The sequence below is a fragment of the Motacilla alba genome, chromosome 4A, assembly GCF_015832195.1.
Source record: "Motacilla alba alba isolate MOTALB_02 chromosome 4A, Motacilla_alba_V1.0_pri, whole genome shotgun sequence".
In the NCBI taxonomy this organism is placed as follows: domain Eukaryota; kingdom Metazoa; phylum Chordata; class Aves; order Passeriformes; family Motacillidae; genus Motacilla; species Motacilla alba.
The window spans coordinates 8,222,507-8,238,870 of record NC_052045.1 but is presented as its reverse complement, the minus strand read 5'-3'; the positions used below and the strand labels follow the sequence as shown (position 1 = coordinate 8,238,870).

The 16,364-nt window shown below is 42.9% G+C and overlaps 1 protein-coding gene across 1 annotated transcript; it reads right to left on the bottom strand.

Moving 5' to 3' along the window:
• Positions 1–216: 216 nt before the first annotated feature.
• On the bottom strand, positions 217–16,125 carry IL13RA1 (interleukin 13 receptor subunit alpha 1). The gene is made up of 10 exons (XM_038123018.1): positions 15,880–16,125; positions 12,569–12,726; positions 8,805–8,940; positions 6,778–6,898; positions 4,833–5,017; positions 4,291–4,442; positions 3,014–3,146; positions 2,480–2,576; positions 2,110–2,194; positions 217–960 (listed from the first exon to the last, which is right to left on the bottom strand). Exons 1-10 carry the CDS (start codon positions 15,959–15,961, stop codon positions 841–843), a joined length of 1,269 nt encoding a protein of 422 aa, XP_037978946.1. The 5' UTR covers positions 15,962–16,125; the 3' UTR covers positions 217–840.
• Positions 16,126–16,364: the final 239 nt, after the last annotated feature.

Genomic DNA, 16,364 nt, shown 5'->3' with positions numbered 1-16,364 from the left:
GGACAACTTAGCTGCTAAAAATCAGGTGTCTTCAGGCCAATATGGCCAAAGCAAAATCACAGTCTGGTGAGACTCAATACAGTTATCTGCTACTGCACAGAACAAGTAAAAAAAAAAATCTATTTCTCATTTTAAACAAAGTATAATTAACCCAAGAAGTCTGTGAAGGCAAGGCATCTGAGGACAGGCAATTGACACAGTAAGAAAACTAAGCCTTTTTTTATGAATATTCTGAAACCAGCTGGAAAGGAGAGGCATTTTCATGTTAAAAAAAATACCTTCTTTGGTGGGATTTGACCAAGCCCCAGCTGATGGGCAGAAGCACAAGCTCAGTCCATAAGTGCCTTCCACAGAGTGCCCAGCCCAGGCACACAAAGGGTTATCCACAAGCAGTCCATGCTCTGCCACCCCACCTGGCAGCAGCTCCACCTACTGCAAACAGAGCCAAATACTTCAGAGAAGTCACAGTGCTTGCTCCAAAAACAAAAAAAAAAAAACCAAACCAAAACAAAACAAACAACCCTGACAGTTTGGTGTGAGGCACAATCACAAGTGCAAGTGGCAAGTAACAATTGCAGGGCAGAGCTGGCTGGAGCCAGAGCAGGGAGCCCACAGTGCAGTCCCACGAGATTACTACATGCTCACATGCTCATCTTGACTGAGCTCAGATGAGTATTTCAGGCAGAGATGGAAGAACAGCCACGGTTAGTGATGCATCTTCAGAGAAGGAGCCAGTGAGGTCAGAGCTGGCCAGTGCCTCACAGGCCTCTTCACATCTACAGTCACCTGAGGTACAGGAGCAGCAAGCAGCTTCCTCCTCTTTCACTGATAAAGCAGAGTCTACCTGTTTTCTTTTTCAGGATTACTGCTCTCTGAAGTTTCTGTTAAAATTAAAGAATGAATTTCTTCTTCTATAATTAACCTGTCCAAAGCGTTCGTGGGGTCATCCTTTGCAGAGCTCTGAAAGAGAGGAACAACATTTTTAACAGTATCTCCTCATGGCAAGTGTTGCTTTTTCACCCCAGTAAGACAGACCCCTGTTCCACCACATATACCCTGCATTATGCTGGAAAGCCAAGGCAGCTGGAAAACAAACTGCTTTTCAGGGCCATGGCTTAGGCCTGGCTGACAGAAGAGATATCCTCTAGAGATGAGGAAATGAAGGTTGGGCCCCACCTTAATGGTGCTTCCAACTACAGCCAACAGGCAAAGCTCAGGCAGGAGGATGGAGAACTGAGCATGTACACACTTAGTAGAGTTTTCACTGAGCACACTGAGAAAATTACTTGGGACAGTAACAAAGCACTTGTGAAAGCACAACAAATGTAACAGCCACCACAGTTACAGCCCTCATGGCCACGAGGCCCGTCTGGGAGAACAACATTCACGTCAAGGTTTGAATTAGGGCTTGTCAGTGTACTCCTCTTAGGATTTTTATAAAGGGCTACTGAGAAAGATTTATTTAGAAATAGGTTTCCTTAATGGTATTATGTTTATATTCCCTGAAATAAGGCTGCAAGCCTTTCATCAACCAATGCCTGAAACAACTATAGCTGGTTTTGTTCTTTTGCCAACAAGAAGCTATATGTCTGATTTACTTCCTAGCTAACAGACTATAATAAATGTGAGAGTGCTAAAAATGTTAGTTTCTAAAAGTCAAACACAAATAGCTTAATTCAGTATCATAAATATGATTAAGTAGCAGAAAGAGACACGAATGTTCAGCAGAAGTCACTTAATGGGATTTGAGAAAACAAAACCAAAAATCCCCAAGCCAAAACCCACACAGCAAAAGAAGCCTGACAATCAGAAAACTGCCCCCCAAAAAACCCCAACCTGAAACAAATTTAAGGGACTAGCAGTCTGGAGTAACAGAATAATGCAATTCTATTAATTTAACTAGAAAAGTTAAACATACAGTTGGGGGCGTGGGGAAGGAAATCTAAATTTTGGGAAATTGTTCCTGAACAATTCCTAGTATTGTAAAATACCTAATCTTCATATGATTCTTATACACAGTTAGTTATAAGACAGACATAGGAAAAACAAAACTGCAAGCCTAGAGATCCCAGTTCAATAGATTTGTTGACTCAACAGCTTCTTACTAACCTGGGAATCCTCGTTCTGCTCTCCAAACATGCGCTTAAGAATTTCTCTTGGATCCGGAATTGGTGGAAGAATTAATATCTTCAGCCTTCATGAAGTTAAAAAGAAAATATTTAGATGAAAGATATATTAACTTAAAAATCATTTAAAAACCACAAAATCATTTTAAAATGTCAAAATTGTGTTTGGGTACAGTCAAGAAAATTTGTGGAGTCAACTTTGTCATCACTGGCCAGTCTTCATTTTCTGTGCAACTCTACACATTTCTTATTTTTACCCCCCAAAACAGAAGGGGAACATTGACACAGACAGATTCTAGATAACTTTTCATCTTGACAAAGACAGCAGCAAATGTAGGGAGATCAATATTTACCTTTTTAGATAAACTAGTAGAATTATTGTAGATACTGCTACTATTAATGGAATGGTAATTATTAGAACAAAATAGATTGTAGAGTCCCTCTTCTCACCTGGAAAACAGAAATTGTAGAAACTTAGGGATATTTTGAGAGGCTTTTTAGGAATAATGACAACAAAATAGTTATTTCTCCAATTTGTTCATAGACTCAGTGCTTTTTCAAGTACACTAGCACTTTTGTAGGCAAGGACAAGTCTTGTTTTCCAAACTTGGGATTATAATGTTGATGTGTTTGGCAAAGAAATGCCAAAAATTTGCTACACTGGACTTTGCATAGCTACACAAATGGCACCACTATCAACAGCAGCACAGGCTGGGACTGGTGGTACTGCTGAAGGACGAGAGCTCTTCGGCCCTCTTTTCACTCAAAATTAAATAGGTACCTAAGGAGATGATCTTTGACTCCCATTAATTTAGCAGACAGAAAGGTATTAAATGCCTTACAGATGAAGAGTAAAGTGCAACCCAATGCAGGGCCAAGTCTCTCACCAATGCTCTTTTCCTCGCTCCAGTCACTTTGGAGGTGGCTGTTGTAGCAGTCCCGCTTTGGCTTTGCTCTCACTCTGAAGCTGTACTTGCTATTGGCATCAATGCCAGCAATGGACACAGAATTCATTTCAGACTAAGGCAAAAAAGAAAAGGCAATTTGCTTTGTTCAATTACCAACGTATTCTCAGTCACTTCCAAGACGATTTACATTGTACAGCTAATATATTCTGAATGTTTTGATGGAAGACCTTTTTATGACTATGAAACCTCATTAAAAATAGGACATAGTGGAATTTAACAAGCACAGAAGGCCTAAATGCACATTCCAAAGCTAAAATTTAATCTCACTCAGTGCTACATTTACCATGCAGCATTTGGCATCAATGATTAAACTAAGACTTAGCATTTGGAATGGTGCCTTTTAAATTTTTTTTTTCCTTTTTCTGAGAAACATCTGTGATTTACCTTTCCTTCTTGTCAGGGCAGCATGACCAACCATGCCAAAGTGTTCTGTGATGCCTCTACAAAGAAGAGCACACACTAGATAGGATCTAACTGCACTTATTTTTTATCCAAAATTCCAGTTTCCTGGGGAATGTTGCCAGCATTTGAGTTTGGGGCAGAATAAACTACTAAACATGCTCTGCAGAAAACTCCCACTCACTTTGAAATTTATCATGTTGTTTTTACCATTCTGATCAAACAGTACATTCAGTTTGGCTATGGACATACAGCATGAGTCCATCCAGACACTGAACTCAATGCTCTTTATGTGCACACTAAAATCAGTGTATCTGAGGGTACACCTCTCTTTCTTCCCCTCCATACCCAGTCTTTATCCCCTTGCTTTTCTCTGTGAGATTCTCTGTTCTTGTGTGCACCAGCAGTTGATTTTTCTTTAGGGCAATCAGGTCACAGCATTCAAGTCCAAAGCTGCCACATGATCACAGCAGGAAAACCCAACACCAAGACACCAAAGCCCATATGCCTGAGAAGCAGACAGGCACCATTTCCTGGTAGTTTAGTAAATCCCTCTTTAGCAGACTGTTCTCACACACCAACAAATTGCCCTAACAAATGATGGGAAGGATTCATAAGACTTGCATGAATTTTGATGTACAGCTTTTACTAACATAAACCTACAGTATGAGAGAAAAATCCTACATTCACACAGCACTTCCAGCTCTGGCACCTGACCCAGCCACATGCAACTGCTCATTTTCAACTGCAAATATTACAAAAGATTCACAGAAAAAAAAATAGCAATGAAAACTTACTGCAATGATCTGACCATTGTCCAAATCACCATGGAAACACTTAACTTCATAATCTAAACAATTTTTTGGAAAAGTTTCTGATTCACTCCACTTTACATCAATTCTATCATTAGTCTTTGACAATGTCAAGTGTCTTGGTGTGGCAGGTTTTACTGAAATGCAAAATGGAATAATTACTTACAAAAGTCTATTTCACTGCTTACAAAAATTGTTCAGTCCTATATTGCAGAATATTACACTTACAGCAGATTAAGAAGACAAAGAGAAGGAAGTTAGCACCAGTAAGTCAAAAAAAGAGTAAATCCAACTAAAGAACAAGAGTAGAAGTTAATAGAAAATTACCCCTTCCCCTTCCTCAGAAGATACCCATCCTACAGAAAACAAACTCTTGTCTATATAATTTCAAATCAAAGGTCAGTAGAAGGGAACATCTAGTCTCATTGTCTCATCCATACTTTATGAGGTGAAGATTCTCAGACACAACAATGTACTAACAAATTTCTTATTTTAATTGCATTTTTATGGTGTGATGTCAAACTTACCAAGGGTGGTAGGATTTTTACTTGCACACACAGGCCTAACTTCTTCAGAATCACCTCTAATCAAAAAACTTATAGCAGGATAAGTTCTTCTGTCTTTTGGGAAGGTAAGATTGAAAATGCATTCAAAGATTCCTTGGTCTACAGAGGAGTTGCTACAGTTCTTGGGGTTTTCCAAGCCATCAAACCTAGAGGAATAAATTATTCTTGTAAACTTCAGAAGAAAAGGACAGCAAGGGGAAGGCTTGTTTATAAACATGTGTTACAAATTCTAAAGACTGATATTGCATTTAAGCTATGCTATAGCATATAAAAGAGTAAAGCTAAGGAAAGTAAGCAGCCTCTAATTTATCTCAAGCTTTAGAAAGAGTCTTGTTTTTGTGAAGAGCGCCAAGGAGCAGAGAGAGAGAGGCAGGCTTGCTTTATATCAAAAAGAGCAACTGCTGTCAGCTTTGGTTCACATTTTCCACATGGGAGAACAATTCCAAGGAGTAAAGAATATTTAGAAAACATACTAATTGGGACCACTTCTTGTCAGCAGAATTTCACCTCTGTAATAGAACGAGCTGATCAATCTTCTTTAGCTCTGCCTCAAGTATCACAGCTCTTGAGACAGTTGAGTTTTACCTATTTACCTGACTTGATTTTTAAAATGTCAGTATTCCGTTCCAATAATAAAGAAGTTATGAAGACAAACTTCTTCCTTGCTTCTCTTTGTGGCCCAAGTCTCAATGAAAATACACCAGTAGCCTTTCCTCCCAAGAAAAACAAAACCAAAACCCCCACCTCAGTGGCATTGTGGAAAATGTATCTTTCAGTCTAAAACTGAAGTGTTTTCTTAGTTTTTGGCTTTAAAATCTAAGAATAATTATTCTTTCAAAGCAGCATGAATTAAAACACTTTGAAGTCACTGCAGCTACATCTTCCATTAAAATTAAGGGCAGGGTGAAAATACATAGCTCAAATCTAAAACATTATTCCAGTAAGTATCCCTATACCCATAAATTCAGATTATCAACCCTGCATTGGTCCTGATCTTATAACAAATAAAAAGTTAAACAGCAGTCTAGACAGAAAACAAATAGTCCCCCCATGTCTAACAAAAGCAGCAAGTTTTGTGCTGTTTGCTGCCCAAATGCCCTGAGCTGAACAGCTGGCCTGCAAGACTGCCACTGGAGAAGAGGAGCAAAAAGTTCATGCAGTTATCTCAAATAAGACAGAAAGCTGATTTAAAATGACGACATAGGGCTTTGGAAAAGGAAACTCCACTATTTCTACAGAAGCTAATGCAATCTGGCATTTCACAAGCCCCATCAAGGTGCAGAAGTATGCATAGATCAGCATGTACAGCTATCAATGCCAAGAGCTGGCTCACACAAGCCTGTTCCTTTGGAACAAGACACCATTTATGGCTGTCCACTGGCCAGCGGGGATGATGATGATAAAAAGATGTTCTTCATAGCTTTAAAGGTGAATCAGTTATTTACAACATTGAAGATGTAAATAGAAGCACTGCTAAGAGTTATTAATGCTTTCATACCATTTCCCAATGGTTTATGAGCTGACACATACACTGTGAGTGATCCTAATTTAAACATCCCAATTTGTTGGACTGCAAAGAAAGCAACTAACAGATTAGTTCTCAATTATTCCCTCTTTGAATCAAGTGCTCAAATAGAAAAATATAGAAAGCAATAGCAGCTGTGTTAATCTGGGCTACAGAAGCAGACACAAAACAGTTTTATTGACTTCCCGAAAAGCCTTGGCCATAGCAGCCTCTGACCCCTTCCGTGGTGAAGTTTTCTGTTGGATGGGACTGAGCAGTAATTGGACACAATGCCCTGGGAACTTTAAAAGCAACAGGAAGCAGACAAGTGGAATGTGTCATGTAAAACTAAAGATTAGTCCTAGAGCACTTCAGAGCTGGGAATACAAATGTCCCACGAACCAGTAGAACAAAGTGTAGTTGGTGTCACCGCTTGCATTCTCCCCACGATGCCAGGTACAAGCCATGTACTCCAAGTTGTGCCAAACACAGCCCAAGTCAACAGCAGCAGTACCTGGAATACCTGCAAGGCAAGTTGGAAATGTTCTCTAGATTTATTTTGTCCAAGTTTTCTCTGCTGGTTCCAGAAGTAAAGCATTTCATTTTACATAACTGAAACTGGAGGGCAGAAAGGGGTTGGTTACCTCTCATTCTACACTGCCTGTTCAGCACAACAAATGATGAATTCCAGCTGTTTAGAGCTTGCAATGGCTGAAATCTCAGCAGAGTACCTTCTAGAGGCAAGCCAATCACAACAGCACATCCCAGAGTTCACCATGGATGAATTGCTACTTAGAGTTACCAGATGCTAAGGACAAGGTATTGAGTCAGGAAAATATTTATTTCTATTAATCTACAGGTACTTTAAAAATAAGTTAAATTAGCTGGTAATTGCAGGGAAAACTATAACAAAGCTAAATGCTTTTACAGTCATCAATGTCAACCATAATTAAAGGCTGACTATTTTTAGCTTCACCAGATTTAGTATTAGTTGCTTTGTATTTATAATATGAGGAAATACCTCTGAGTCTTAAATATTGACAAAGGCAACATTAGGTAAGTTGACTTTTTAACTGAGACCCATATACCTTTAGACATTAAAATTTAACATTTGGAAACTCAAGTGACATCAATACAAATGAGTACTCAGCAATTGTGAATATGTCAATGGATCGCCCAGGCAGAGCAATTATGGAATAAAGCCTTTCATATTCAATCTTGCATTTCTCTATGAGTTCTTTACACTGTATTAGCATATTACATTGTATTGGATACCTTTTCCCTGTAACAAGTAGCAACAGCTCCATGAACTAAAAACTAAATGTGTATAAAATGCAGATCTACTTTGAAAGTCTGAGCTTGCATTCTCCCTGAAGCACCAACTAAGAGTATAGGGAAATGAAACAGGTTTTCTTATTCCAATGAATATATAAAAATACTTCATCTGCAAACACTTTTAAAGCCCCAGCCTGTTTAGTACATGCTGTCCTAATGACCAGCTTCCCTGATTTTCCAGAACCCTTCTGGCAGACACACACACAGGCTTGATAAGTGATAAGGTCTCTGGTTCTCCCAACCACATGTGGTTTTCATCCACATCAAGTCATGCTCCTGGGTTAAGACAGACTTTTAGGCAAGAGGCTCATTTTCTTGCTGTACATCCTAACTTCAAATATTCAGCAAAATACCTTACTCCTCAAAGTCTGCTTCCTTAACAGTTTTGCTGTGGACCCCACACTTCTGCATACCAAGAAAGAAAAATACTTTTTCTCTATTCATTTTGCTATGCTTTGTAGATCTCACTCATCTCTTGAAAAAGACAGAACCCTATTACAATTATTTAAGTAATTTATGCAACGAGTTATTAAATTTACTACATTCCTCCCTCCTACACAGACAATTGTAGAGGTATTTTATGGGCTCCTGTTTATACAGAAAAATCATACAAAATAAACTGGCTTAGATATTAGTCATGAAGGCAGCAGGCTTAACGGAGTCAGAGCTATCTCTTATGCCACAACCACCAAAACCAAAGCACCTCATACTCCATTCCTGGGCCTAGATGGGGGAAAGAAAACCAAAACATTCATCATACCATCTCAGGCACACAGGAATTTCTGCCAGTGTAAGGATATATTACAGCCCTTCAGAAAGAAGGGCTCAAAGGAGGCAGAAGACCAATAACAGGAACTACACTGCTGTTTTGGAAGAGCACTTCAATTTTACAAGCTTGTCCAGAAGACTTTAAGCATCAGAAGACCCCAGTTATGTTAAAAGGTGGTATAATCATTCTGTTTAAGTTCTATCAATAAAACCAGCCCTTGCGTCTGGCATTTCTCTTTGATGCATTTTACTATTTCTAGTTGAAAGAGAAGAGAAAAAGGCATGTCTCCTCAGGCCAAGGGCAGTCTGGCCACTGCTGGCATTACCTTTTGGCAGAACAGAGGTCTCCACCCAGGGGCTGGGCTCACTGGTGTTGTCATTCTTGCATTCACTTCTCACTCGGAGGCGCATTTCCTCATTCAAGTGCGCATCCGTCACACGGAAGCGGTTCTTACTCCATTCCTGGGTTTAGATGGGGGGAAGAAAACCAAAACATTTGTCATACCATCTCAGACACATGAGAATTCCTGCCAGTCCAAGGATATATTACAGACCTTCAGAAAGACTACAGCTCAAAGCCAAAGGAAACCAGTGCCTGGCTATGTGGGAAGCCTCAGCATCACTTGGCTTTGCTTTTTTCTTTCTCAGGCACAATCAGAACTCACAAAGAAGAGCTACGCCTACCCCTGTGACCTACAAAGGCTACACAGAGATCAAGACGTAAGTACAACAAGGGGGAAAATGATCCTAGAAAATGTCTTCATGGATAATACAAAATAAGCATGTTTATACTACAGCGGTATAAACAGGCACTTACAGATCTGACCTTCACCTTTCTGTGTGCATGCACATAAGGGCATGACCAACAGAATGAAGAACATTTGAAGACGCAACCAAAAAGCAGTGAGATGAGTTTGGATGATTTAAGGAGCAAAAGAAAAACCTACCAAAACAAACCCATAAATGGCTATTAAAAGCAGTGACACCACATCAAGCCCAAGTATCTCATGATCTTCCATTTCGAGTATGTTTGTATGAGAAAAAGGCTCACCCTTTTATCACACACTTTCTTGAGCATCTTTTGTTGGCCTAGGAGGATGCCTTTTAGTTAACTGGAAACTGGGTACAAAACAAATATTTTTGATATGGCCAAAGAATGCTGTAACCACTCATATATAAAAATAATAAATATTGGCATTAATGAGAGGGTAAAGAAATCAAACAAATGTACAGATTAGGTTTGTCTGGGTTTAAAACACAGGTGTCTGGCAAGGAAGGTGGGAACCTCCCACCAAATTATTATAACTCCAAAGTAACGGTGCTTTCAGGCAAAGACATGGGGAAAGGAGCAGCTCTTCACTGGAATGTCCGTGTGTAACACTGCCCGCAGCAGCGCCGGCAGCCCCGGCGGGCAGAGCACACACCCAGCCCCAGCGCCCCTGGCTGCAGTTCCGGGCACGGCCAGCAGGGGCGCTGCTGGCTCCCGGCCGGGCGGGGCTGCGAGGGCTCCCCCGCGCCTGCAGGGGGCGCTGTGGCGCGAGCTCGGCCGCGTCTTCTCCCTCAGGCGCTCATGGCGGGCGGGCGGGAGAGAGAGAAAAGCGGCTTCCTGTGCAAACCCCGGGGCAGCCGCTGTCAGTGCCCCTCTGGATAGCGAAAGGAGCTGCAGCAGGAACCTCAGAAGCAGCAAGATGGAATGGCAGAGGTGAGCAAAATCCCACGGTAATAAACTAAACGTATCAGAAACTCCTCGGCCGTAGCAGGGGCCGCGGGGTGTCCTGTCGGGCAGGGTGTGGGGTTACAGTGCACTGAAACACCCGGAGCAGTGGCAGAGGAACAGCGGGGCTGGGCAGCGGCAGCCCGGCTCCCAAACACAGCCGGAAGAGTCTCCCTCGGAGGGGGAAGGGGCTCAGGGTCCCAGGCATTCCCTGAGGCACCTGAGCAGATGGTGAGGGTCCCTTTCAGTGAGATTAGGTGTTAATAAGGCCCCAGTTCTTACGAGCAGAGCCTCATTCATGGTAGGAGACGGGACTCCCCAGTGGTGGGGAATTCTTCCCACAGCGACCGCAGCCAGTGACACCAGGAGCAAGAGAGAGCTCTGAGCCGAGCCCAGCCCCTCACCCCTGAGCAAAAATGTCAAAGTATCTCTGCCCTTCCCAAAAGAAAACCCCCCAGCTAAGGGGCTGCACCCCTTTACGGCACCTTGGCCACTTCTTTTCTCTCTCTTAAGCTCCAGTCATTAACATCTCTAGCAACAAATGGGAGAAAATTTCAAGGGAAGGGAAGGGAAGGGAAGGGAAGGGAAGGGAAGGGAAGGGAAGGGAAGGGAAGGGAAGGGAAGAGGAAGGGAAGGGAAGGGAAGGGAAGGGAAGGGAAGGGAAGGGAAGGGAAGGGAAGGGAAGGGAAGGGAAGGAAGGGAAGGGAAAGGTATATTCCAGGAAGGGAAGGGAAGGGAAGGGAAGGGAAGGGAAGGGAAGGGAAGGGAAGGGAAGGGAAGGGAAGGGAAGGGAAGGGAAGGGAAGGGAAGGGAAGGGAAGGGAAGGGAAGGGAAGGGAAGGGAAGGGAAGGGAAGGGAAGGGAAGGAAAGGAAAGGAAAGGAAAGGAAAGGAAAGGAAAGGAAAGGAAAGGAAAGGAAAGGAAAGGAAAGGAAAGGAAAGGAAAGGAAAGGAAAGGAAAGGAAAGGAAAGAAGAATCCTAAACTCCAGCAGATTCTGTGAGCAAAAAGATGCAGCAAGATGTACAATCTGTTTCATCCTGTCCTGTGAAACTGCTGACCCTCAGTCTTTCATTGCTGATGACCTTAATATCTATTAGACCCTTCCACAAACTTAGTCAGCTCTTTTTACCAAGGAGATTTTCTACTTGTTGATTTGTTAATGAATCAATCAAAATCAGTAAATAGGTTTCTGCTGTGTTAGCAGGTTCAACTAGCCCATCTAAAGGTCCAATGAAGATTATTAGAGACCATTAGTGTCAAAATGAAACATCTCCCTTTCAGTAGTGACATTAAATCAGCTCAGCTGTTTGCAAAACCAGTCACAGCATTATAAAATGCTTTGGGCTGGAAGGGAGCTTAAAGATCATCCAGTTCCAACCCCCTTGCTGTGGGTTCCTACGTTCCACTAGAACAGGTTGCTCAATGCTCCATCCACACTGGCCACACCACATCCCTACTCATGTCCAGGATATCCTGGAGCTGTGAGAAAAAATACAGTGGTTAGCATGAAGAGGCCAATGTAAGCATCAGGCTGTAAGACTCTAACAGGGCTCAGCAACAATGGACTGCTTCAAGAGGCTTCATATCAATTGTAACCATATCTGAAACAGCAGCACTGCCTCCCCCACAGCTGGCATCTACCAAAGGCTTCAAATTCCCAGAGTTTGGAATAACGGATTTATTTTCTTACTGGCAATAAATTGTAAAAATACCTGTCCTACAGCCCATAGCAATGGGCACCACGGCAATGCCCTGTGCAAACAGCAGCTAATCCACAGCAAGGAGCACATCTGGGCTGCAAACCATCCAACACAGAAAACAAAAGCCCAAAACAAATGAGTTATATGACTTCTGTTCCAAGCAACAAACATGCACTATATTGTCTTCAAAACACAACCCTCCCATAAATAACTGCAAGTGCAGGGAGAGGGTAAATGCGGCAATGTTAATTCTTGGCATTACCTCCAAAAGATGCAATACTGTCAAACTACAACTAAATCTGCATGTCTCTTTAAACTGAGTCCAAAGTAAAGAAGAAAAAGCCTTTGAAAATTCCCATTTAACTCTTTAGTTTGTAGTCTGCCCTGTATCTTTTTTTCTAGAAAGCTGCATAAGCAAAGACTGAAACGAGACTTCTCCCATTATTATTGCAGTACTTCAGTGTTACCATCAGCACTCAGTTATCAGAGAGCAACAGACAGATTTTTCTGATCTGAAGATCCCATATGCTGGTATGATTCATTTTTGAGGTTTTGATCCCATGATAAGAATGAAATGCCGTATTAAAATTGTATTTATATACGTGTATATGCTCTCCCACACGGAGTTTTATAACACCAAGACATTTACTGGAACACAAAGAGGTGAGGTACTTACTGTTCTGTCCTCAGGAACCCCATTAATGACGATGTCACTGGAATACTCCAGGTTGCAGCTACTGCTGATGTTCTCTGGGGGGTTCCATGTCCAGTTCAGACTACAGATATGGGTCAACAAATAGTTCAAGTTGGATGGAGATGGAAGAACTTTTGCTCCTGGAAGAAAGGAGTAACCAGTGTAACAATCCTGTTGGCCCACACTTTACCATTAGTAATACTGGCAGATTTTTAACTCTCTGGCAGAAAAGAACACAAATAACTTCTCAGCTTTGTCAGCTCATGTTTTCTATCAGATAAGGTATTGCCCACCAAATTGTTTCTATTATTCTTGTTACCTCAAGTAATAAATAATTTAAATATGCACAAATTAACTGAAAAGTAATTTTTAAGAAGTTGTAGCCTGCAACAACACAGTGGCTGTGGTACTTGAGCTTTTGCACGCTGCAGGAAGATGAATCACATACTTTAGTAAAACTTCAGTAAAAACAGTATGTACATTTTGTGGAGCAATCAATACCGTGTTCTTCCCAAAAGTTATCCATCAGCATAGTTTTAAAGAGAAATCCTTAAAAAGACAAGTGATTACATCTTGCAAGCAACAGCTGTATGTTAGAAGCACAAATTAAGCAAAGATTGCAAGCAAGGCAAAGACTGCAAATGCAAGAATGTTAAAAAACAACAAGGAAACCACATCGCTTTCTCAATTACCTATTAAAAATAAAATGCTATGTTCTGGCACAGTGATCAAAACCAGTGTGGGACAAGTAGTAATTTACTGCTGCCACACGTCAGTGGTCCATTTTTTACCTCCCCAAAAGCCAGTGAGAAGCAGAGCAGGGCCGTGACTCAGAGACGGTCGCAGCGATAAATCCATTTGTGCATTGACCCTTCCTTATCTTGTGCACTGAGTCAATGCCTGCTCAAGACCCATCACAGAGCTTGAAGATCATATTAGAAAACAAAGAAGGGAAATACGACAGGAAATGGCAAACTTCCAGGAAAAAGCAAAGTATGTGTCAGACATCAATTCTAGAAAACATCACCAATTGGGAATTCCCTAAGAAAGTAAAAGTGAATTTTGTTTTTTTAAAGGGCTACTCTAATATGTACTGTGAGAAGATGTTGAACCAGAAGCCCAATGAGGCTGTTCCTCAGGGTATCTCCAGATATCATCACCGAGCCACCACCACTTGCTAGTCTGCGGACAGAGTGTACCCTTGTTACTCAAGAGTTTCACAAAGACTTCAAACAGATATCAGCTCATGCTGCAGGTCTTGCTGTCCTAGGGAACCAAGTTCAACCCATCCCAACATTCAAGAGAGCTCATAGGAAAAGGACAGAATAATTCCATCAAGATCAGTTTTCCCATCCAGGTCACAGCGCAGCCCTGTTTCCTTCTGCTAGCACAAGGAAGAGGGAAGATAGAGAAGTAAAAGAGCTTCCTCGAGCAACAGTCCTGCTCGAAGCATCCATGACGCCATTATTTTACATTTCCTGAAAGCCAGAGGAGCTGAATCTAGGATCAGGAATTCATCAGACTTCTGGAGCATTCTCAGACCTTTGCATAGTTCAAGGACAGGCAATGGTAGAGATCAGGCGCCATTATAATCCATGTGCTTGCATAGATAAGGGATGCTTGCTCAGATAATGAGAATAATTACAAAGATTCCCTGATTTAGTTTGAATGTGCTTAGTTTGTTTGAATACTTAAATTTTTTGGGATTTTTGTTTGAGCAGAAAAGAGAAATTTTTATTCTTGCAAAAATACAGTCTCCAGCGAGAAAACTGGACGTAGCAAGAACATCTTTGCCTATTACCTCTTCCCCTAACAAAAACATAGGATGGGCTTTAGGAACAGCTTTGGGATATTTAGTTTGCAAATACTGAGTCCTTTTGATCATATTAAAAAAAACCCAAAACATTTTCAATAAGAGTACACAGCTCCAAGCATTCCACCTTGTCATGATTGAAATTTTGATAGCCACAAACCATTAAAAAATGTCATCCCTGATTTCTACTCTGTAGTTCCAAACTTTTTCTTCTAAAAGGTTTGATTAGAAGCCATTGCACTTAAGTTTGTGGATTACTAGCCACACAAAGAAGTGCTAATATTTACAGCTTATAAATTAACCAGTAAATCGCATTAGCATAAAAAGTTTAAATCTAGTAGGTTTTAGAATAATCTGCAGAATTCTGAAGCTTGTGTTTTAATGTTTTTAATTCAGCTTTTATTCATAGATTAAGCCAATCTCATACTTTTGTCTGTGTAAAATACAGAGTCTCATGCTCTCATTATTAAAATTTCTGCAGCAATTTTGCAGAACAACTCAATGATCAACTACAAAATGTAGGCAAGCCGTTATTTCACTCCTAAAGTGCAAAACCACTGTGGTGCTTCTAAGAAAAGAAGAACAGCAGTAGCCAGCAGAGATGATGTGAGGCATAGAAAACATATTATTTCTAAAAGCCCTAACGAGGAAACATCAGCAAATCCTTTGCTTCAAGTACCACGTGAGAGTGTTGTAAAGCAGTAAAAAACGCATCATACTTTTATTTTGTCCTCCTGCATTTTCTGAAAGTTGATTTCATTGTGATAAACCGAATTGCAGACAGTTGAAAATTAACATTTCGTTAATGTCTATCGCTGGGTTTTTGGATAACATGAGCAGAGAATAAACCTTCAAGCCCGGGTCCTTATGAAGCCCTCACAGATGCGCACGCATGTTTCCTAAAACTAAACATTCGTGCTTCCAAAATCGGGAATACTAAAGGAAGAGCGAAGGCACAGGGCGAGGGAGGCTCTGCGTGCCCGCACCGGCGGAGCCGCTCCCGCACCGCCGCAAGACCCGGGCACCGGGAGGAGGGCTGGGGGTTCTGCTTGGGGTTTTAAGGCAGAAACTGTCCCGGGAAACGAAGATGCAGCTTAAAACATTTCTACCGACCCTGCCAAGAGCTACCTTACTGAAAGGGGAGCGCAGATTTCCAGCATCCCCGCTCCCGGTAAGCGACAGCGAAGGGCGAGCAGCCGGCGCTGACTCGCGCACGGCTGACGAGCTTCGGGCGATTTCTACTACAAACTGAAAGTATTCCCTTACATCCATACCCGCATTTCCCTTACATCCATGCCCGCCTTTCCCTTACATCCACGCCCGCGTGTGCGCGGAGCCACGGCCGAGCCGCCCGACCCGCGCACGAGGAGAGCCCGGAGCGGCCGCTCCAGCGCCGGCACCGCGCCCGCGGACACGGAGCGCCGCCGGCAGCCGCTGCCGAGCTCCGCCGCCCCGTCCCCGCCGCCCTGCCCGCTCCTACCTGCCGCCGTCCCTGCGGCCACCACCCAGCAGACGGCGAGGAGGAGCGGGCAGGGCAGCGGAGCTGCTGCGGGCACAGCCATGGCTCGGCCGCCCCAGCGCGGCCCCTCGCTCCCACTTCCCGTCAAGGGGCTGGACCAGCCGGGAAGGGCGGCGTGACGGGACGGGATGGGACGGGACGGGCCGGCCCTCCCAGGTAATCCGAGCCAGGCGGGAGGAGCGGCCCGGCCCCGCCACCTGGGCAGCACCGCCCCGGGCCGCAGGGCTGTGCAGCGACGGGAGCATCCCCTGGCCCCACACTGCCCTCACTGCCCTCCCTCTGTTGTCACCCCTCATCTCGCCCCTCACTGCCCTCCGCTCCCCGCCGCTGCTTCCCGCATGCCCAGCACAGAGACATTTCACGGAATCAATTCGATTGGCAAAGACTATGAGATCATTGAGTTCCCTTCCACTGGAGATGTCGGTGCCTCTCTGAGCCCGGACTTG

Coding starts and splice junctions, on each gene's coding strand:
- IL13RA1 (XM_038123018.1), bottom strand. CDS start 15,961: ATGGCTGTGCCCGCAGCAGCTCCGCTGCCCTGCCCGCTCCTCCTCGCC. Junction 6,899..8,804: donor GACCTCTGTTCTGCCAAAAG/GTAATGCCAGCA, acceptor CTTGCCTTGCAG/GTATTCCAGGTACTGCTGCT. Junction 2,577..3,013: donor GAGCGAGGAAAAGAGCATTG/GTGAGAGACTTG, acceptor TCTGTTTTCCAG/GTGAGAAGAGGGACTCTACA.